This window comes from Anabrus simplex, chromosome 1 (assembly GCF_040414725.1).
Source record: "Anabrus simplex isolate iqAnaSimp1 chromosome 1, ASM4041472v1, whole genome shotgun sequence".
Lineage (NCBI taxonomy): Eukaryota > Metazoa > Arthropoda > Insecta > Orthoptera > Tettigoniidae > Anabrus > Anabrus simplex.
In genome coordinates this window covers 1376395177-1376418873 of record NC_090265.1, presented here as the reverse complement: position 1 = coordinate 1376418873, position 23697 = coordinate 1376395177, and the positions used below count along the sequence as shown (strand labels likewise).

At 39.2% G+C, this 23697-nt stretch overlaps 1 protein-coding gene across 2 annotated transcripts in view; it reads right to left on the bottom strand.

Moving 5' to 3' along the window:
• The window catches only part of LOC136858360 (platelet-activating factor acetylhydrolase), a 109984-nt gene that overhangs the window by 58411 nt on the left and 27876 nt on the right, over positions 1-23697 (bottom strand). For both annotated transcript variants that reach the window (XM_067137841.2, XM_067137842.2), the window contains exon 3: positions 21062-21176. In XM_067137841.2, the coding sequence (XP_066993942.2) occupies positions 21062-21176 (115 nt within the window). The remainder of the gene's footprint in view (positions 1-21061; positions 21177-23697) is intronic.

Here is a 23697-nt window from a genome sequence, read left to right as displayed (position 1 = left end):
CATGTTATTTACATTACAATCAGTCTACAGCTGTATGGGGTGAGTCTTGCATACAATTATATTATTGAGTAGAGTCTAAAAACTTTCCACTTCGAATTGTTATTGGCGTTTTTTATTTTCCGTGGGTTCCACATTTGAACTGAAAAACATAGTTCCTGTTTACATCTTAAGGAGTTATTTATCTGTTTCCACCTCATAGGCCTTAGATATAGAAGAATTCCACCATACCCCAAAATTTTATTCAGCAGTTTATATTCACGATTATTTTAAGAAGGCTCTGCAGTTTATGAACTGTAGTTAAATTAAGGTGTAAAAATGTTTTAAAACACAAGCTATTTTATTATTGTAAATCATTCACCAAATTTATTGAGCTTACTACTGTATGTCCACAAGGACATGAATCAACTTGAGAAATGTCATTCAACATTCAGAATATTTTTTTGACTCACAAGTCTTTAACTTGTTCAATAAGGTTTTATTATGTGCCATTGTTTTAATGTAGACTTCATAGGGTTTTAATATCAATCAATCAATCAATCAATCAATCAATCAATCAATCAATCAATCAATCAATACAGATTTGCATTTAGGGCAGTCGCCCAGGTGGCAGATTCCCTATCTGTTGCTTTCCTAGCCTTTTCCTAAATGATTTCAAAGAAATTGGAAATTTATTGAACATCTCCCTTGGTAAGTTATTCCAATCCGTAACTCCTCTTCCTATAAATGAATATTTGCCCCAGTTTGTCCTCTTGAATTCCAACTTTATCTTCATATTGTGATCTTTCCTACTTTTATAAACGCCATTCAAACTTATTCGTCTACTAATGTCATTCCACGCCATCTCTCCGCTGACAGCTCCTAACATACCACTTAGTCGAGCAGCTCTTCTTCTTTCTCTCAATTCTTCCCAACCCAAACATTGCAACATTTTTGTAATGCTACTCTTTTGTCGGAAATCACCCAGAACAAATCGAGCTGCTTTTCTTTGGATTTTTTCCAGTTCTTGAATCAGGTAATCCTGGTGAGGGTCCCACACACTGGAATCATACTCTAGTTGGGGTCTTACCAGAGACTGATATGCCCTCTCCTTTACATCCTTACTACAACCCCTAAACACCCTCATAACCATGTGCAGAGATCGGTACCCTTTATTTACAATCCCATTTATGTGATTACCCCAATGAAGATCTTTCCTTATATTAACACCTAGATACTTACAATGATCCCCAAAAGGAACTTTCACCCCATTAACACAGTAATTAAAACTGAGAGGACTTTTCCTATTTGTGAAACTCACAACCTGACTTTTAACCCCGTTTATCAACATACCATTGCCTGCTGTCCATCTCACAACATTTTCGAGGTCACGTTGCAGTTGCTCACAATCTTGTAACTTATTTATCACTCTATAGAGAATAACATCATCCGCAAAAAGCCTTACCTCCGATTCCACTTCTTTACTCATATCATTTATATATATAAGAAAACATAAAGGTCCGATAATACTGCCTTGAGGAATTCCCCTCTTAATTATTACAGGGTCAGATAAAGCTTCACCTACTCTAATTCTGAGATCTATTTTCTAGAAATATAGCAACCCATTCAGTCACTCTTTTGTCTAGTCCAACTGCACTCATTTTTGCCAGTAGTCTCCCATGATCCACCCTATCAAATGCTTTAGACAGGTCAATCGCGATACAGTCCACTTGACCTCCAGAATCCAAGATATCTGCTGTATCTTGCTGGAATCCTACAAGTTGAGCTTCAGTGGAATAACCTTTCCTAAAACCGAATTGCCTTCTATCGAACCAGTTATTAATTTCACAAACATGTCTAATATAATCAGAAAGAATCCCTTCCCAAAGCTTACATACAATGCATCATGTACAATTTAATATTTATCATGAGTTTTATATCATTTACCTATTTTCCGATTTCTTTGTACAGCTGAGGATGAAGCAAAAATGCGTCTAAACTAGTACTGAATATAATTAAAATGTTGTAATTACATCTATAAAAAAACATTATTATTGTATAGAATAGGTGGACATTAAAAGTTTATTCATTGTAAGAAGGAAGAGATCATGTAAATCTTATGTACCTATGTTCCTTAGTACAAAGAAGCAAATAGTATCCTCATATAAAAATCATACTTTATCAATTGCTAGATGATGTCAGCCTTTCAAAGTGACTCAAGTGATGGCAAAATGTACACTAAGATGATGCCTTTAGCAAGAGAAAGCCTGGCCAAACAGCGCTACTTCCTTGCGTGCCGAGTACAGTGGTGGCATGCTCTCGAGGAAAGAGGAGGGAAAGACTGGCACTCTGGATGCCCAATAGTAGGACAGCTGCCTTGGCAGCCTGACAGCTGGTCCATTCATGGTTTCCAAAGAGGTTTCAAGAATATGAAGGGCTCAAAACTGACTTTGATATGCTTATCATTTTTCACTGAAAGCGATCGATCAATGGTAATGTACATTCTATAACAACACCATTCTAAAAATTAATTAATTAGCTTCCAGGTATTTTGAGCTTCCACGTAAGAGCACCTAGTGACTCAAATACCTCATATACCTCAAATACGTCTTTACCAGTATTGAAAATCACAAAGTATGATACAAGCAGACTTGAAATAATTATTTCACAATTATTATTTTGAACTCGTAACTGTGATCACATACAACCTATGCATAATGGAGAGGCTGCATTGGAATGGACTGATGACTTCCAATTACAACTTATTCATGACCCCAAACTACCTCCATCCTTTAACAGCAGTAGATGGCGACGAGGCTTCAACCCAGACCTGATATTTGTGAGTGAACACGTGGCACAGCAATGTGTGAAATCAATGTGCAATCCCATTCCAAATACCCAGCATCGGTCCATAATGTGTCAACTTTTCTCGGCAATTCAACCAATAAAGGTTCCGTTTCGAAGGAGTTATAATTTCAAAAAAGCAGACTGGCAGAAGTTCAGCTCAACTCTTGATAAAATAATGTCCGATATCCATCCTGTACCAGAGTTTTATGACCAGTTTGTTGAAGCTGTGAAGGAAGCTTCCTGCATTTCCATACCTTGAGGATGCAGAGTTAACTATATACAAGGTCTAACTTCAGACACCGCTGCCCAGATGAACACATATATTTCACTGTTTCAGGAAGATCCACTAAGTGAAGACACTATCTCAGCTGGAAGGAAACTGCTTTCCTCAATTGCAGAGGCAAAGAAAGATGCTTGGATCAAACTTATGGAGGAAACAGACACATCAAGGGATACCCAAAAGGCTTGGAAGCTTCTCAAATAACTTAGCAATGATCTAACCAAGGGACCTGTCCATGCAAATGTTACAGCAAACCAAATCGCAAATCAACTTGTCATCAATGGGAAAACAAATCACCCAATAAGGAAAATGGAACATAATATCCTAAAAATGAGGTAATGAAGTCCAGTAACCTCATCATCATCATCCTAAACCATCTTCAGTTTCCCGGGTGTGGTATATGAGCCTCCTCCATCTCATCCTGTCCTTGTACCATTCTTCCTCCACCAACTTGTCCCAATCATGACCTCTCAGCAGTACATCGCTCTTAACTAAATCTATCCATTTCCTTCATGGCCTTCCCAAGGGTCGTCTTCCTTCTACCTTTCTGTCAAATTCCTTCCTTGCAGTTCTGTTTACTGGCATCCTCTTCATGTGACCAAACCACTTCAGTCTTGATATCTGAATCTTATTGAGGAGAGAATCATCTATTCCTACTTCTACTCTAATTTTCTCATTCCTAATCTTGTCTTTCCTGGTTTTCTGGATCATAGTGCGTAGGAATTTCATTTCAGCTGCCTGAAGTTTGGAATTATCTCTATTGGTCAGTGTTGTGGTTTCGAGACTGTATGTAAGAATTGGTGTATAATAGGACTTGTACAATGTCATTTTTGTTTTCATGGGTATTTGCTCATCCCACAGCAGGTGTCTTACCTGGTGGTAAAATTGTGTTGCCTTACTGATTCGATTGTTCACCTCATGTTTTGCTAGGTTGTCATTTGATATAACGCTACCCAAGTATTTGAAAACCGGAACGCTGTCCAGTTGAGCTTCATTTAACATGACTATTAGTTCTGCTCCTTCCCCATACACTTTCATCACCACCGTCTTGGTCTTGCTTATGTTTAAACCATATTTTTTAAACTCCTGATTCCAGCTTTGTATTCTCTCTCCCAATTCCTCTTCTGAGTCACTCCAGATCGCAACATCATCTGCAAATGTGAAGGCTTTGATATCTCCATGTTCTTTCCTTTTAATAGATTTCATTACTACATCCATTACAATAATAAATAGAAATGGTGACAATGAGCTGCCCTGCTGCACTCCTCTCTTTGTTTCAAACCAGTCCAACAAACCACATCCTACTTGAATACAGCTTCTGTTTCCACTATACAACATTTTCACTTTGTCTATAAGGCTGTCTCGCACTTGAAGTTCTTTCATGCATTGCCAAATTCTTTCCCTTGGTACACTATCGTATGCTTTCTCAATGTCCAAAAATATTAAAAATAAAGGCTTGTTCTTCTCCCAGTATTTTTCCATTAGCATCCTAATTGCAAATATAAGGTCTGTAGTTGACCTTCCTGGTCTGAAACCATACTGCTCTTCTTCCAAAATTGGTTCAACAATATCTCTGATTCTGGTCTCTATTATTTTTTCCAATATTTTCAGGACATGAGACAGTAGTGTGATACCACGGTAATTAGTACATTTTCGTCAGCTTCCTTTCTTGAACAGAGGTACAATGATGCCCATCTTCCAGTCCTCAGGAATAGTATTTTCCTCCCATATCTTGTTGAGCAGTCTGTAGAGCCACTGGATTCCTGGAATTCCTGCTGCTTTCAGCATATCTGCACTTAGTTCGTCTATGCCCACTGCCTTTCCTTTCTTCATGCTCTTGAGCACATTTTCAACCTCAAGCCATGTAATTGGTGGTTCAGTTGTGGTTCCTTGGCTTGGCTCTCCTCTATCCGTTGTTACGTTTTCTGTATCTCCATTCAGCAGCTTTTCGAAATAGATCCTGAGTTCTTGTTTAATTTCTCCCTCTTCTTGTGCCAGAGTTCCATCATCACGTTCTATTGCTTTTATGGTCTCTTGATCCCTTCACTTGTTTTTCACTACTCTGTATAGCAATTTCATATTTCCTCTACTGTCCTCTTCCAGTTTGTCTGCAAACTCATTCCATTTCTTCTCTTTTTCTTCCCTTACAATGTTCTTTACAGCAAGTTTCTTGTTCCTGTATACTCCTTGAAGTCTTTGTATTTCTTGTTCATTTCGTTCTTGTCCCTGTTTTTGTTTTTCCTTGTCCAGTGCCTTCTTTATTTGGTTTCTTTCTTTCACCGCTGTTTTCACTCTATCATTCCACCATGGTGTCTCCTTTTTTTCTTTTGATAGAACTTGTAACTCCACATAGGTTCTTGGCTTCTCCCACAAAGGTGTCTTTGAAAGCCTTCCATTCTTCATTAACGCTGGTTACTTCACACTTCGGCAAACTCTGTTGAATCCTTAGTTTGTATTCTTCCTTTATTTGGACTTCTTGCAACTTCCAAGTTTTAACCCTTGGTTTTTTCGTAATAAGTTTCTGCGTTTCATTTGTCTTATGTTTGAAGTCTACTACCAACAATCTGTGGTCACTGTCCATGCTTTCACTAGGGATGACCTTTACATCTGTGATGTACCTGCCACCATCTTTATTTGTGATTACGTAGTCAATCAATGTTCTATACTGGCCATCCCAACTGTACCTTGTTATTCTGTGACTGTCTCTTTTTTTGAAGAATGTGTTTTTGATTATAAGATCATTTCTTCTGCACAGATCTAATAGTTGTTCTCCTTCTGGGTTCCTTTGTCCAAATCCATGTGGACCAATGATGTTCTCGTACCCAAGTCTGTCTACCCCAACTTGCACATTTAGATCTCCAATAATAATAACATTTTCCTCATTAACTGTATCTTCCAGGTCTTGCCGAAATTTCTCTTTGTCTTCCTCACTGCAGCCTGTCTGTGGGGCATACACTTGTATGATGGTGTACTTAGTGTTCTCCAGTTTCATGAACATTTTAATGATTCTATCACTTTTGCAGATAACTTCAGCTGTAGCATCAGTCCTTTCGTTAATTAAGAATCCAACACCATTTTTCGCTACCTTCTCCTGTCCACTCCAGTATAATTTATAACCTCCACGAAGTGTCTTACTTCCAATCCCTTTCCATTCGGTCTCACTTAATCCCAATATTGGTATTTTTCTTCTATCCATCATGTCTAGGAGTTCTTCTAACTTTCCAGTTAATGATAGAATGTTCATAGTTCCAATTCGGTATTTGGGTCTCTTTTTTTATTTGGGGTTTCCTTTCAGAACATTGTATATCATCAGCCTTATGGTCATCATACTTTACAATTGTCTGAGAGGACGTGTCAGTCCGGTCTATAATATTCTTTCCGAGGCTCTTTTTCTTATTGAAAGCAACTGTACTCAATACTCTCCTGCTGACTTGCTAGGCCTAACGCATAAGAGGATTTTCTTTCAGGGTTTACTCCCTTAGCCTTTGAGGATGCCTTCCTCGTCCTACAAGGCAGTAGGTTCCATATGTACACCCCAGAAGGATGGGTTGCCTCTTCCGCCATCTCCGCCGTACCGAAGTCCATCCTCTCTGCCGTAGATGCCGTTGAGGTCTTCACCCTTAACCCAGGGCAAGGGCCCTCCATATTTATGACCCCTGGAGAGAGGGTGTCCCAGTATTTTAAAACCCCCAGGAATTGGGCTACCTGTTGATCCGCGGGTTGTATTGGTTATTTCAACCAGCCCTACATACTGTAGGGGCCCCCTATCCACCACCTGGGGACACGCTCTGTAGGGGTCAGGTTCCCTTGGTTACTTATTGGAAGTTAACCCCACCCACAAGGAGTAATTACAGGAGGAATTACAGAAAGCAAGTCAATGTAGCAAAAATGGAAAAGCAGCAGGATTAGATGATATCACAATAGAACAAATAAAACACTTCAGTTCAACCACACAGGCATGGCTTTTAAACTTCTTCAACAACTGTTTTACTTCCCTAAAAATTCCAAAAATATGGAGAAAATCCAGGGTGATCGCATGTCTGAAACCTGGAAAGGAACCTTCGGACCCCAAAAATTTCAGACCAATCTCCTTACTCTGCCACCTATACAAAATAATGGAAAGAATGTTACTCAATCTCTTAATGGGAGTAGTAGACCAAGTCCTAATCCCTCAGCAATGTGGCTTCTGCCCAGGAAAGAGTTGCATAGCACAGATTTTACATCTAACCCAGCACACTGAGGACAGGTTTGAAATGAAGAAGATCACTGGTGTGGCTTTTGTGGATATCTCAGCCGCCTACGATACAGTAAATCACAGGATATTATTACTCAAGCTTTATAGAATGATTACAGACATCAAGGTAACCACGATGATAGCTACTCTCCTGGAAAATCGTCGTTTTTTTGTTGAATCCAAGGATGCTGAAGCAGATGGAGAAATCAAAGGAATGGACTACCTCAAGGCCATGTACTGGGTCCTATTCTTTTCAACATCTATACTAATGACCAGCCATTACCAGAAAATACTAAAAGCTTTATCCATGCTGATGACCTTGCACTTACTACTCAAACTGATACCTTTGATGAAGCAGAGATCTCTTTAACTGCTGCATTAGAAGAGCTAGGTACCTATTATGAGAAAAACCAAGTCAAACCAAATCCAGCTAACACTCAAATTTGTGTGTTCCATCTGTGGCATGCACAGGCCTCTCAGAAACTCACAGTACTATTGAAAGGGAACTTACTGGAACACTGCTTTACACCAAAGTACCTGGGAGTTATGCTGGATCACACATTAACATATAAGAAACATTGCCAAAACTTAAAACACAAGATAGCTGCTAGAAACAACATTCTATGAAAACTGTTGGAAACAATTTGGGGAACACAACCACAAACAATTAAAACATCCTCTAGCTCTATGCCTCCCCAGTTTGGTACAGGTAAGCTCATACGAAGCAGGTCGACATAGCTCTAAACGAAAGCTGCAGGATCATTACTGGATGTTTGGGACCTACACCCATTGAGAAGATCCAACTTTTAGCTAGTATTGCTCCCGGTGAGATTTGTAGGGTGGTAGCAGCTAACAAAGAAAAGTTCCAATCATCATCTTCAGAAGCACATCCTCTCTATGGATACCACCCAGCCACACAGAGGCTAAAATCTAGAAAAAGTTTTCTCTGCACACTGGTTAACCTTGAGGGTAAAGCAGAGAATGCTAGGGTAAAAATGTGAAAAGAAAAAATCAACCACCTTTCCAACCGGATAGAGCCGAAGGAAAGTCTTCCATGTGGACACCAGAAGACGTGGACAATGTGGAAAGCCTTTAACAGACTCCGTACAGAAGTCGGCAGAACAAAAGTAAATTTGCAGAAGTGAGATTTCTCAAGCGATTAATCACTTTGTGATTGTGGGGAGCAGCAGACGATCGAACATCTATGTCAGTGTGTTTTATGTCCTTCAATGTGCACTATGAAAGACTTGAATGCAGCCTTCCCCAATGCTTATTGACATCGCCCAATACTGGGCAAGAATCATCTAGCTCTCAAATTGTTGCTTTATCTGTGATTGTATAATAAACTTGTATATTTGTATAGTAGGAATGTTGATATCACTTTTTGAAAAATATCTGGATGTAAAGTTGATACTTCTGACACGAATAAAGAAAGAAAGAAAGAAAGACCCATGCATGGCCCACGTTCATGGCCATATTGCCGCTAACCGAAACCTGAGTATTGTAGTCAATCTTGGTTAGTGCTACAGTTGTTCTCCTTGGATGACTGTACTGCGATGATGTCATGTTCCTTACCAGTGGCGCTGTGCTGTGAAGGATTCCAGTCGCCTTGGTGGGATAATATCATTATGGTTCAAGTGAAGGCCATCTGAACAAAGATCCCTATCTCCTATCCACCCATCAGGATCTAAAAATCTCACTCCCATTTTCCCATATATCGACTCCATACTCTCATTTATATTCCCAATCAGCCTCCAGTCAGTGTCTCTCCTACACAACATCCCACTGATAAAAATCTCTGCTTCCTTAAACTTCTCCTGTGCTGCCATAACCAAATCCCACACATTCCTAGCTATGTTAGTACTTATTCCTGCTTGCCTTAAATTGTTCAAAATCGATCAATCATCACTGATCTGTATTTAGGGCTATCGCCCAGGTGGCAGATTACTTATCAATTTGTTTTCTTAAACGATTTCAAAGAACTCTGAAATTTATCAAACATGTCCCTTGGTAAATTATTCTAGTCCTTAATTTCTCTTCCTATAAATTAATATTTGCCCCAATTTTTACTCTTGAATTCTACCTTTATCAGTCAGTCACTACTGATCTGCATTTAGGACAGTCGCTCAGGTGTCAGATTCCCCATCTGTTGTTTTCCTAGCCTTTTCTTAAATGACTGCAAAGAAATTAAAAATTTATTGAACATCTCCCTTGGTAAGTTATTCCAATCCTTAACTCCCCTTCCTATCTTTATCTTCATATTATGATTGTTCCTACCTTTAAAAGCTGCACTCAAGCTTAATCATCTACTGATGTCACTCTACACCATCTCTCCACTAACAGCTCAGAACATCTTGTTTATTCAAGCAGCTTGTCTCTTTTCTTCCAAATCTTCCCAGCCCAAATTTTACAACATTTTTGCAATACTACTCTTTTGTCGGTAATCACCCAGAACAAATCATGCTGCTTTCCTTTGGATATTTTACAGTTCTCATATCAAATAATCCTGGTGTGGGTTCCATATACTGGAATCATACTCCCATTGGTATCTTACTGGAGACATATACCCTGTCCTTTACATGCTTATTACAACACCCAAATGCTCTTGTAACCTTATCAAGAGAACTGTAACCTTTATTTACAACCTTGTATATGTGATTTCCCCAATGAAGATCACTAACCCCTAAGTACTTGCAGTGATCCCCTTGAGGTACCTTCCAGTGGCGGCGCGTGACTTTCTTCACTGGGGGTTCAAAAGAAGAAAAAATTGCCTCCCCCCCAACCTCTCCTCTTCCCATCTCCGCCAGCTTCTCTTCCATCGTGGGCCGTAACCTCCTAAACTAAGATGACGTAAGTTCTAGAAAGTGATCAAATACAAGAGGAGCAGAAAATATGGTAGGCCTACATGCCGAGTTTTACCACATGCAAAATAAGAAATAACTGCTTCATTGAAGTCCGCAGAGTCTCGAACAAAGTTCCTTTCAATTGACAACATAGCAAGAGCAATAAGTCTATCCTCGGTCATTGTGCTGCGCTAGAAAGTTTTTATTCTCTTCAGGGTAGAGAAACACCTTTCTGCTTCCGATGTCATGGGAATAGTAACAACTATATTTAAAAGTTTTCATTGGTATTACCTTGCCGCTATTCTTTGCCTCAATGATTTGTGAGTTAAGTTTCTCTCCAAAAGGTAATTATTCCAAAGAAGGCAAATTAATAGGTGTTTAGTAAGTAATGATATATTTGGGACAAGATATTAATTGGAATTTGACAGTTTAATGTGACTTTTGGTAGTAACGATGCTTTTCAACACTAGCGCTAGTTACATGTTCTATTCTCTGTTGCCTAATCAAATTCCCATAAGGCCAACAGATGGCAGGCACATACCCCAACCCCAACAACACGACTAGCTAGTCTTGAGTCAGTGGCCTATTGCGCATGCGTAAAGAACAGAGATCCGTTTCTGCGATATCCTGGTCTTGCCTTAGTGCTGGCTTTCGTCCCCCCGCACCTCGCCACTCCCTTCGCCTATGTACGGACGGAGAGATCGTCTTTGCAAGGGGGTTCATTCCAGACAAGTATCCAGCCACAGACCTTGCGCAGCTCACATGAATTGAAAGCCAGTACGAGTATATTACGGATAGAGGGACTTAGCAAGAGCTTCGAGATTGACAAGGGAGTTATGAAAATTACGTAGTTGAGTACAATTTGATATAAACTGGAGGTTCATTGCTCCATTGCGCTATACCAGAAACCGCCACTGGTACCTTCACACTATCAAATTAATTGAAGTTAAGAGGACTTTTCCTGACTTTTCATCCTATTTACTATCATACCACTGTCTACTGTCCATCTCACAACAGTGTTGAGGTCTTTTTGCAGTCGCTCACAATTCTGTAACTAATTTACTACTCAATACAGTATAACATCATCTGCAAAAGGCCTCATCTGTGATTCCAGCACTACGTATAGAATATTTTTCCCACTGATTGGTTCCATCAGTTTCCGATTCAGCTGTCCTTCCCAGATTAACTTATTCACCATTTGTTGGTCATGCTTTCTGTCATTCACATTCCTGGTACCAATGTGCAAAAATTATCACCGTCTCCTTACCCTTCATCAATCAACATCAATCAATACTGATCTGCATTTAGGGCAGTCGCCCAGGTGGCAGATTCCCTATCTGTTGCTTTCCTAGCCTTTTCCGAAATGATTTCAAAGAAATTGGAAATTTATTGAACATCTCCCTAGGTAAGTTATTCCAATCCCTAACTCCCCTTCCTATAAATGAATATTTGCCCCAGTTTGTCCTCTTGAATTCCAACTTTATCTTCATATTGTGATCTTTCCTACCTTTATAAACGCCATTCAAACCTATTTGTCTACTAATGTCATTCCACGCCATCTCTCCGCTGACAGCTCGGAACATACCACTTAGTCTAGCAGCTCTTCTTCTTTCTCTCAATTCTTCCCAACCCAAACATTGCAACATTTTTGTAACGCTACCCTTTTGTCGGAAATCACCCAGAACAAATCGAGCTGCTTTTCTTTGGATTTTTTCCAGTTCTTGAATCAGGTAATCCTGGTGAGGGTCCCATACACTGGAACCATACTCTAGTTGGGGTCTTACCAGAGACATATATGCACTCTCCTTTACATCCTTACTACAACCCCTAAACACCCTCATAACCATGTGTAGAGATCGGTACCCTTTATTTACAATCCCATTTATGTGATGAAATGAAATGTCGTATGGCTTTTAGTGCCGGGATATCCCAGGACGGGTTCGGCTCGCCAGGTGCAGGTCTTTCTATTTGACTCCCGCAGGCGACCTGCGCGTCATGATGAGGATGAAATGATGATGAAGACAACACATACACCCAGCCCCCGTGCCATTGGAATTAACCAATTAAGGTTAAAATCCTCGACCCGGCCGGGAATCGAACCCGGGACCCTCTGAACCGAAGGCCAGTACGCTGACCGTTCAGCCAACGAGTCAGACAGTTATGTGATTACCCCAGTGAAGATCTTTCCTTATATTAACACCTAGATACTTACAATGAACCCCAAAAGGAACTTTCACCCCATCAATGCAGTAATTAAAACTGAGAGGACTTTTCCTATTTGTGAAACTCACAACCTGACTTTTAGCCCCGTTTATCAACATACCATTGCCTGCTGTCCATCTCACAACATTTTCGAGGTCACGTTGCAGTTGCTCACAATCTTGTAACTTATTTATCACTCTATAGAGAATAACATCATCCGCAAAAAGCCTTACCTCCGATTCCACTCCTTTACTCATATCATTTATATATATAAGAAAACATAAAGGTCCGATAACACTGCCCTGAGGAACTCCCCTCTCAACTATTACAGGGTCAGACAAAGCTTCACCTACTCTAACTCTCTGAGATCTATTTTCTAGAAATATAGCAACCCATTCAGTCACTCTTTTGTCTAGTCCAATTGCACTCATTTTTGCCAGTAGTCTCCCATGATCCACCCTATCAAATGCTTTAGACATGTCAATCGCGATACAGTCCATTTGACCTCCAGAATCCAAGATATCTGCTATATCTTGCTGGAATCCTACAAGTTGAGCTTCAGTGGAATAACCTTTCCTAAAACCGAATTGCCTTCTATCGAACCAGTTATTAATTTCACAAACATGTCTAATATAATCAGAAAGAATGCCTTCCCAAAGCTTACATACAATGCATGTCAAACTTACTGGCCTGTAATTTTCAGCTTTATGTCTATCACCCTTTCCTTTATACACAGGGGCTACTATAGCAACTCTCCATTCATCTGGTATAGCTCCTTCGACCAAACAATAATCAAATAAGTACTTCAGATATGGTACTACATTCCAACCCATTGTCTTTAGTATATCCCCAGAAATCTGATAAATTCCAGCCGCTTTTCTCGTTTTCAACTTTTGTATCTTATTGTAAATGTCATTGTTATCATATGTAAATTTTATTACTTCTTTGGCCTTAGTCTCTTCCTCTATCTCGACATTATCCTTGTAACCAACAATCTTTACATACTGCTGACTGAATACTTCTGCCTTTTGAAGATCCTCACATACACACTCCCCTTGTTCATTAATTATTCCTGGAATGTCCTTCTTGGAACCTGTTTCTGCCTTAAAATACCTATACATACCCTTCCATTTTTCACTAAAATTTGGATGACTGCCAATTATGCTTGCCATCATGTTATCCTTAGCTGTCTTCTTTGCTAGATTCAATTTCCTAGTAAGTTCCTTCAATTTCTCCTTACTTCCACAGCCATTTCTAACTCTATTTCTTTCCAGTCTGCACCTCCTTCTTAGTCTCTTTATTTCTCTATTATAAAAAGGTGGGTCTTTACCATTCCTTACCACCCTTAAAGGTACAAACCTGTTTTCGCATTCCTCAACAATTTCTTTAAACCCATCCCAGAGTCTGTTTACATTTTTATTTACCGTTTTCCACCGATCATAGTTACTTTTTAGAAACTGCCTCATACCTGCTTTATCAGCCATATGGTACTGCCTAACAGTCCTACTTTTAAGACCTTCCTTTCTATCGCATTTATTTTTAACTACCACAAAAACAGCTTCATGATCACTAATACCATCTATTACTTCAGTTTCCCTATAGAGCTCATCTGGTTTTATCAGCACCACATCCAGGATATTTTTCCCTCTGGTTGGTTCCATCACTTTCTGAATCAGCTGTCCTTCCCATATTAACTTATTTGCCATTTGTTGGTCATGCTTCCTGTCGTTCACATTTCCTTCCCAATTGACATCTGGCAAATTCAGATCTCCCGCTACAATCACATTTCTTTCCATGTCGTTTCCCACATAGCTGACTATCCTATCAAATAATTCCGAATCCGCATCAGTGCTACCCTTTCCCGATCTGTACACTCCAAATATATCAAGTTGCCTATTATCTTTAGAAATGAGCCTTACACCTAGAATTTCATCCTCCATCCCTTCTTTTCCTCAATATCTGCCTTAATCTAATTCATGAATAACACTCTACCCTGGTTCGCCTTCCTCCACACAATTTGTGTTAATATAAGGAAAGATCTTCATTGGGTTAATCACATAAATGGGATTGTAAATAAAGGGTACAGAACTCTGCTCATGGTTATGAGGGTGTTTAGGAGTTGTAGTAAAGGAGAGGGCATGTAAGTCTCTCATAAGACCCCAACTAGAGTATGGTTCTGGTGTATGGGACCCTCACTAGGATTACTTGATTCAAGAAATGGAAAAAATCCAAAGAAAAGCAGCTCGACTTGTTCTGGGTGATTTCGTACAAAAGAGTAGCGTTACAAAAATGTTGCAAAGTTTGGCTGGGAAGACTTGGAAGAAAGAAGACGAGCTGCTCATCTAAGTGGTATGTTTTTATCATAAATGTAAGAAATTTATTTCTTTTCCACCTATTCAATACAACTCAATATGTTAAAGTTAGAGTTAAATCCTCATTAAAATAAGAATTCGTAGGTACATGTTTCGCCCTTTCCTATGGGGCATCATCAGCCGTGTCATTACCTCGAACCATATCAGGTACCTGGCTAAAATTGATCTAAAATCTACTACAAAATTGAATACATTAAAAAACTTTGCCTAGAAAAGCTGTCATTATATGAGTAACTTGATTTAGGAACAAGTGAAAATTACAATATTGATGGCCTTGAGCCATGGTCAGTGTTGAATATGAATGAAAGTTTAAAAATATTGTTACAAAATGATGAAAGTGAGTATAGAACAATACGAATGATTATATACAAACTAATAAGGAAATGCATTCCAACACTGTGCCATTTTGCGTAACACTGGACCTGGGCATATTTACTTGATTTAGTCTTATTCAATAAGACTTAGACTCCAGGAGCAGGCTGAGTAAGCACTTTGGTCTTCTCAGTGTTGACAGTTAGGCCAAAATGTTCATAGGCTCTGCTGAAACAAATGACAGATTGTTGAAACTCTTCTGGTGTGTGGGCTGGAGAAGCACTGTCATCTGCATATTTCAATTCTCGGGTGGAAGAGGTTAATCTCTTGAAGCGAAGCCTGGCCTGGTTGAAAAGCCCCCCTCCCATCATACCAATATTTAATTTCCACACCTGTGTTGTTTGCAGGCGTTGTCTCATAAAGCATAGCTGCCATGTACAGGGTGAAAAGTATAGGTGCAAGTATATGTCCTTGCTAGTCTATTTGTGATTGGAAATTCTTCTGAGATATCATTCTGATACAGTACTTGACCAACCATACCATCATGGAGAGCTTGGATCAGACCAATAAAATGCTCATGGCATCCAAAGCACCTCAAAACCATCCACACAGCGTTTCGAGGAACCGTATCAAAGGCCTTTTCAAGGTCATAAAACACTAAAGACAGAGGTGTCATTTGTTCTCTGTATTTCTCCTGGAGTTGTCTTGCACAGAAGATCATGTCAATTGTACCAAGAGAGGCATGAAACCCACACTGAGATTCAGGTATTAACCTCTCAGAAACAACCTGAAGTTGATTTAGTAAGATTCTAGCAAATATTTTTCAGCCATGGAGAGCAGAGATATACCATGGTAGTTTCCACAGATACTGCGATCACCTTTCTTGAAGATTGTAACTATTCTGGAGGTTTTTTTTTTAATGGCAGCAAGAACATATCTGGTTTGGCAGATTAGAAGAATCAGATAGAAAAGCCTGGTTTTTTTAGAAGTGAGCCTCGACTTTGAATGAGTTCAAGAGGAATGTTGTCTGATTCTGGAGCCTTCCCTGTTTTCATTCTGCTGAGAGCTTTCATAAACTCTTAGAAGTTTGGAGGAGTGTCCATCCAGGGTTAGGGAGTATGTTGAGGAACATAATGAAGAAAATATTCAGCAGCAGCAGAACTACAGTTCAAGAGTGAAATGAAGTGCTCTTTTCATTGTTTGCCATCTGTAAGAATGGTGGTATTATCAACAGTTTTCAGAGTTCTTGATGATGAGCAGACAGGACCATACAGCTCTTTCAGTCCTGTGTAAAAGTTGCATAAGTCCTTGATATCTGTGAATTTCTGAAGATCCTTGGCTTTTTGCTGCCACAAGTTGTTCTTTATTTCCCTGATTTCAGACTGACACTTTTGTTTTAGTTCTTGAAAATGCATTTTCTTCTCTCTGGAGGATGGATCTTGAGAAACAGATAGATAGGCATCCTGTTTAGCCTTGATGAGGTTCAAGATTTCTTTACCGGGTGAGCTGGCCATGCGGTTAGGGGCACGCAGCTGTGAACTTGCATCCGGGAGATAGTGGGTTCAAATCCCACTGTCGGCAGCCCTGAAGATGGTTTTCTGTGGTTTCCCATTTTCACACCAAGGCAAATGCTGGGGCTGTACCTAAATTAAGGGCCTTCCAACTCCTAGCCCTTTCCTATCCCATCATCGCCATAAGACCTATCTGTGTAGGTGCGACGTAAAGCCACTAGCAAAAAAAGAATAATTCTTCATTGTTATTATCAAACCAGTCTTTTCTCTTCCTTTCCTCATAGTCAATGACTTTCTGTGCTGAGGTTCAAGATTTCTTCATTGTTATTATCAAACCAGTCTTGTCTCTTCCTTTCCTCACAGCTTGACTTTCTGTGCAGAATCTGTAATGATATTCTGAAGTGTGGTCCATTCACATTCTACATCCTTTGTGTTGACTGGATTGTGAGTTAGTTGTTCTAGAACAGAGTTTTGGTATTCTGTGGCAACACTATCAAGTTGAAGCTTAGAGGTGTTGAACTTCTTACTTGATGGATTCATGAAGTGGGTTCATGGCTTTTTATGGATGGTAATCCTGAATTGACTAATAAGAAGTTTATGATCTGTATAACAGTCATCATTATTCCAGGCTGTTTTGGTGATTAGGACATCATTCGTGTTGCACTGTCAGGTGATGACATAATCTATCATATGCCAATGTTCAGAGCATGGGTTCATCCATGTGGTCTTGAAGCGATTTAGCAGTTGGAATTGGGTATTGGTGATAAAGAGCTCATGCTCAGCACACAGGCCAAGAAGTAACAGACCATTAGCATTGCAGTTCCCAATTCCATGTTTACCCATGACTTTTCCCCAGAAGAGGTTGTCCCTCCCCGCCCTGGCATTGAAATCTCCTAGTAGAGCAAAATTACCTAGAAGGCACCTTGTTGATGATGATGCTTGTTGTTTTAAGGGGCCTAACATCGAAGGTCATTGGCCCCAGAAGGCACCTTGGTGAGGACTGTGTTCAGTTGGTGGTAGAAACAGCTCTTATAATCCTCGTCATCCTTAAGAGTTGGGACATATGAGGAGACGAGAGTAATAAATCTGCCTCCTGAAAGAGGTATGCGGAGAGTCATTTTTTCATTTACTGCGATGGGAGTGATTCGATGATCATTCACCAATTTGGTCTTTACTGCAAAACCCACACCATGGATGCAACGTTCATTTTTCTCCTTTCCTTTCCAGAAGATGGTGTAACCGGATGAAGCCTTGATGATTTTTCCTTCTCCCACAAATCTGGTTTCACTCAGGATGATGACATCAATGTTGCGTCTCTTTAGCTCATGGCTGGTGGGAGCTGTTCTTCTTTCTGGTCTGTTATCATTGTCTAATAATGTTCTGACATTCCATGCACCAATAGTGATGAACATAGATCTTTCTTTCAAGATTTTGACCGCAAGTTGGGGTAACCCTCTGAGTGCGCAGGTTTTGAAAGTGACTACCGATGTTTAGCCCACATTTTCTAGGGTCTTCCCCATTCAGGGTGGGTAGTGGTGGTCCCAAATAGATCTGCCCAGTCACAGATGCAGGACCAGATCCCTGAGTAGTCACAGGGTCTCAGGAAGGAAACCATCACACATCTGCCGCCAACATGCAGGTCCAGACTAGAAGCTTCCAGTTTACCCAAACCTGCTTCCGTCATACTTATCCCATCACCGTTGAGCTTTTCGAGAAACGGCAGGAGAGAATGCCATAGGCATGTGTTTGTTTAAGGTGGATTGCAACTTGCCAGGGAGTGACCCACATGCTATGGTCCTAGAGACATTCCCCGCCGCACATATAGCATGAGACATGCAATTTCCACCACCAGAACTGCAATGGACTGCCACAGACTCAGAGTACAATTGAGTTGCCTCTTTACAGCCAATTCATCTGGCATGACCTCTTCCACCTCCACAACCATTGGGAACTAAGAAATAAGAGGTTCCTCCTCCTCCTGCTTTGGTGTTGGGTCAGAACACACTGGATTTCAGTGGCATTTCCTCCACTGGGGGACCATCACTCAATCCTAAGGAGGCTCCGCCGCCCAAAGCCGTTGGCCTTCCTGAGGGGCGTTGAGTTATTTACCGCTGCTCAACATGCAGCATTAGCTGTTTTTGCAAGCTGGTTGCCAACCCAGCTAACCCTCCTCATTTCTCATTCCGGGCTTGGGACTGGACAACGGTGGAGTTATGCAAATTTTTGACAGAGCCATGTGTAGGGAGGTCCAAAGTGTATTGCTGGCATATTTCCACATTTCTGCGAAAACTTGGTCTTCTCTGCAGGCCTTATAATTTTTCAACTCTGTGAGTACTGCTTCCACCTCTTGGAATGTGGGAGGGGGTTATGTGTTCAAGTAAGGTCTTTATTGGGGTGTTTGTGTCAATTTTTTAAATATTCATTGGGTTCATTGCAGTTTAAAAGTTGATTGAAAACTTTTGCCATGATTTTGGCATTTTTCTTATTACTATGTGTCATTTCTCTGTTCTCACTATGTGCCATTTTTCCATCCTCACTTTTCAGCATTAATGTAAGGAAATAATAATAATAATAATAATAATAATAATAATAATAATAATAATAATAATAATAATAATAATAATAATAATAATTTTTTTTAATAAAATGTGATCAAGCATCTAGAGTATTTAAAAATTCTAGGATCCATTGTCTGTTCTCCAGAACATTTCTAAATCTAGTATCCACATGCAGTATGAAACAGTGGATTTCTTCATAATTAATAGAAATTTAATATTATCATTTCTGTAAATTAGTGCTCACTCAGTGGTACGGTAAGAAAAAAAATATCTTTCATACTGAGGTACAGCAAAGAACTGATTTTTTTTTTTTAATGCTCTCTGTGCACAAACCAGACATGAGGTCCCTAACATGTGTCTTATTCAACACACCCTTTTGGTACTTCCCTTTAAAAATGCATGCAAAGTAATGATTCCACACTCCACTTCAGATCTCATGTGAGGTGTGTTACTAGTTCCACCTAAATCCAAGAGATGGAAGCAGGAAACACTGTGGTGAACTCTTGAACTGTAATTGTTTTACATGTGTAACACATGCTAAGTTACTGAAGTTAATGTGCCCACATGAAGTAACTGTTGTACATGATGTCGTATATACACCATCCTAAACATAACCTAACTCTTGTAAAACCTTCAATTATTATTGTTAATATATTTTTATTTTATTTGATTAAATGCTAAATACTACTATACCTATAAATACAAGCATGTACCGGTATTGTACATTTGTACAACCTCAAATATGTATTGTGAATATGTCTAACCTCAAAACCTGTATAGTCAAAAACTGTAGAAAACCCTGCTATATTCATATAATGGGTATAATCCACTATCTATCTGATACATATGGAGGTTTCTGGAAATTTACTGTAATGATTTACTATCCAGATACATGTAGAAACATTAGCAATGTTGTAGACATGTCCATGTGTGTTTATAAATGGTAACCGAACATTCGCGTTTGATCTACTCCAATCGAGAGGCTGGTAGATCGATATTGTCCTAGTATGTTCGGATGTGTTGCAAGAACATTTCCAGAAATCAATATTTCTAGACTGTTTGTTGAACAGTATGTATATCAAGCTCACCGGCTGAGGAGAGAGTCAGTCAGTGTTGGATTCCGTGGTGAAGTAAGTCAGTCAGTCAGTCAGTGAGACAGTGACAGAGACAGACAGTGCAGTAAGAGAATGTAGATGTGAGTGAGTTAATATCTGTATTTGCTAGAATCGTGAGAGGGTAGTCAGTCTTGCCTTGTGATGGCAAAGTTAATAATCAGAGTGTGGACTGTTGATATCTGTACTTTTCAGAATCGACTGTGTGATGGTGAAGAGAATAACCAGTGTGAGAACTTGTTGATATCTGTATTTGACATAACTGAAAGTAAATTGCTTCAGTGTGTTTTCCTTAATAGTATAGTGTATAACTGTGCATAACTCTGTATTGTTAAGGAATAGACGTAGCAGCAATAAAGTAGTTTTTGACAAGGTAGTGAACGTATCTTGTGTGATATTTATTTACACAAAAATAAAATCGCATTGAGAATGATAATGAATGACCATATTTTTACAGTGAAAATATGTAGTACAAATTTTCAAAGAAAATTAAATTGTTAACTTTTTATAAAATGTGATTGTATTTTGTAAGCTTCCAATGAATTAAAAAATGGAGAAAAATTACTTTTCCACATATAAGTACTTGCACAAGAGTATTAATGTCAATAACAATTAATATTCAACCAATTGGACTTGAAGTAGGCTACTTGCTCACAGCACAGAGCACTATCCCAAAAATTGCAAACATAAACAGTTTACATGGCTGGAGATGTGGTCACTCATTTCATATCAAAGTAAGAAAGTGCACACACCTCACTAGGAATTTTGATTCTAACCATTACGCCAAAGCATTTTTAAAAAATAAATGACTCACCTGAAAAGAGATAAATGATAAACTTTATTAGTATTGTCCATAGATTCAAAACGTAGGCAAATCCTTCCAAGTAACGCCTATGAGGTAGCCATGGAATCCAGCGGTTGGAATGATTCTGAAAATAATAGGAGTAAATTAATTTATACATTCACTGCTAGTCTGTACAAATGCTGCCAACTAATCACATTAATTATGTATTGGTGACTAAGAATTTTCACAAACTCAGGTTGACAACACTTCCACACATCTCAAATTCTTTGGTTTTGTTTCTGACTTCCATTAATATCAGTCTGGTCAGTTAGCTACCACAGCATGCTCATTACATGTAATCTGTAACCATCAACAGTATTAAATGTACTTTTTTAAAAATGCTAAACAACGTCTAAACGAAAAAGTATTTTCGATTGTGACTTGCAGGAAAAATATCTAGGAGTGAGATTTCTAGATTCTAACGGGTGGGTAGGAGATAGGGATCTGCGCTCAGATGGCCTTCACTTAAATTGCAGTGGTACATATAACTTAGGAAATTTGTTTAGAAATGTTAAAAGGAGGTATATTCAGAAAAATGGGGTGACCTAGGGAGCGGTGAGGGTTCAGGGAACTGGAGGTCAAGTAGGGTTGACATAAAAGTGTTAGTGCTGAACTGTAGAAGTATTGTAAAGAAAGGAATAGAATTAATTTAATAGATATATACTTACCAAATATTGTAATAGGAGTTGAATCATGGCTGAGAAATGTTATAATGGATGCAGAAATATTCTCACGTAATTGGAGTGTATGTCGTAGAGATAGGATAGGAATGGTAGGAGGGGGAGAATTCATTCAGGTGAAAAAAGAACTTGTAAACTACAAGAAAGTTAAAGATGACAAACATGAAATTCTAGGTGTAAGGCTCATCTCTAAAGATGATAGGCAAATTGACGTCTTTGGAGTGTACAGACCGGGAAATGGTAACGCTGACGCTGATTCAGAATTATTTGATAAGATAATCAGTTATGTGGGAAACGATATGGAAAGGAATGTGATAGCAGCGGGTGATCTCAATTTACCAAATGTCAATTGGGAACGGAGGAAGCATGACCAACAAATGGCAAATAGGTCAATATGGGAAGGGCAGCTGATTCAGAAAGTGATTGAACCAACTACAGGGAAGAATAGTCTGGATGTGGTGCTGGTAAAACCAAATGAACTCTATAGAGAAATTGAAGCAATAGATGGTATTAGTGGTCACAAAGCTGTTTTTGTCATAGTTAAAAATAAATGTGAAAGAATGGAAGGTATTAAAATTAGAACTATTAGGCACTATCATACGGCTAAAATAGGCATGAGGAAGTTTTTTAAAAGTAACTATGATAAGTGGAAAATGGTAAATAAATTTGTAAACAGACTCCGGGATGGGTTTAAAACAATTGTTGTGGAATGTGAAAATAGGTTTGTACCTTTAAAGGTGGTAAGGAATGGTAAAGATACACTATATTATAACAGAGAAGTAAAGAGACTAAGAAGGAAGTGCAGGTTGAAAAGAAATAGAGTTAGAAATGGCTGTGGAAGTAAGGAGAAATTGAAGGAACTTACTAGGAAATTGAATCTAGCAAAGAAGTCAGCTAAGGATAACATGATGGCAAGCATAACTGGCGGTCATACAAATTTTAGTGAAAAACTAGCTGATGTACCTGTGCTTCGCTACGGGATTCTCAGAAAGACTGACTTTTTGTGGTTTTTCTAACTGAAGTCAACATAGGTCATTACAAAAACATCAGTAAGAAAATGTAGCGATTAAAAGTAATGTTCTCATATAAAATACTCTATCAAATGATAAACTGCACATTTTCTCACTTTTAACGAATAGCACTATGGTGCCGATCTTACAGTTCAAAGTTTCAGAGCTGGAATGACCAGGATGCAGACAGCCATGAACACTCCTCTGCCATTCTTCCGTTAAATATTCATACTGCTCATTCTAATCAGTGCTTCAGAGTAGGAAATGAATAGCTTAAATGCTTTGATGAACCAGTGTGTTACGTACCAGTAGTATCAGAAAATTTATTAACCAGAGGACTGGCATGCTAAAGAAGAAATTTATCTAACTCCCCAGCTACTTCCCACCAACATTCAGGCAGGCTGTTACACTGGGTACGACCGGGCGAGTTGGCCGCGTGGTTAGTAGCAGGCAGCTGTGAGCTTGCATCCGGCAGATAGTGGATTCAAACCCCACTGTTGGCAGCCCTGAAGGTGGTATTCCATGGTTTCCCATTTTCACACCAGGCAAATGCTGGGGATGTACCTTAATTAAGGCCAAGGCCGCTTCCTTCACACTCCTAGCCTTTCCTATCCCATTGTTGCCATAAGACCTATCTGTTTTGGTGCGGCGTAGAGCAAATTTAAAAAAAAACTTGGTATGCAGCAGTAATCCTATACAACGGAGTTGAGTGCCAGCAGAAGACACAAGGCACATCGCAACAAACAATGGTCAATGTAATGTTATTGTTAATCAATTTTATGAGCTTTCTATAATGTAGCCCTTCACATTTAGGTTTCTTTCAACTCTGTGATATTAGGGCATCTTATAAAATTATTTATAGTGTAGACTGTAGTTCCTTATTCCCCGACTTTACATTATAGATTTTCATTAAATT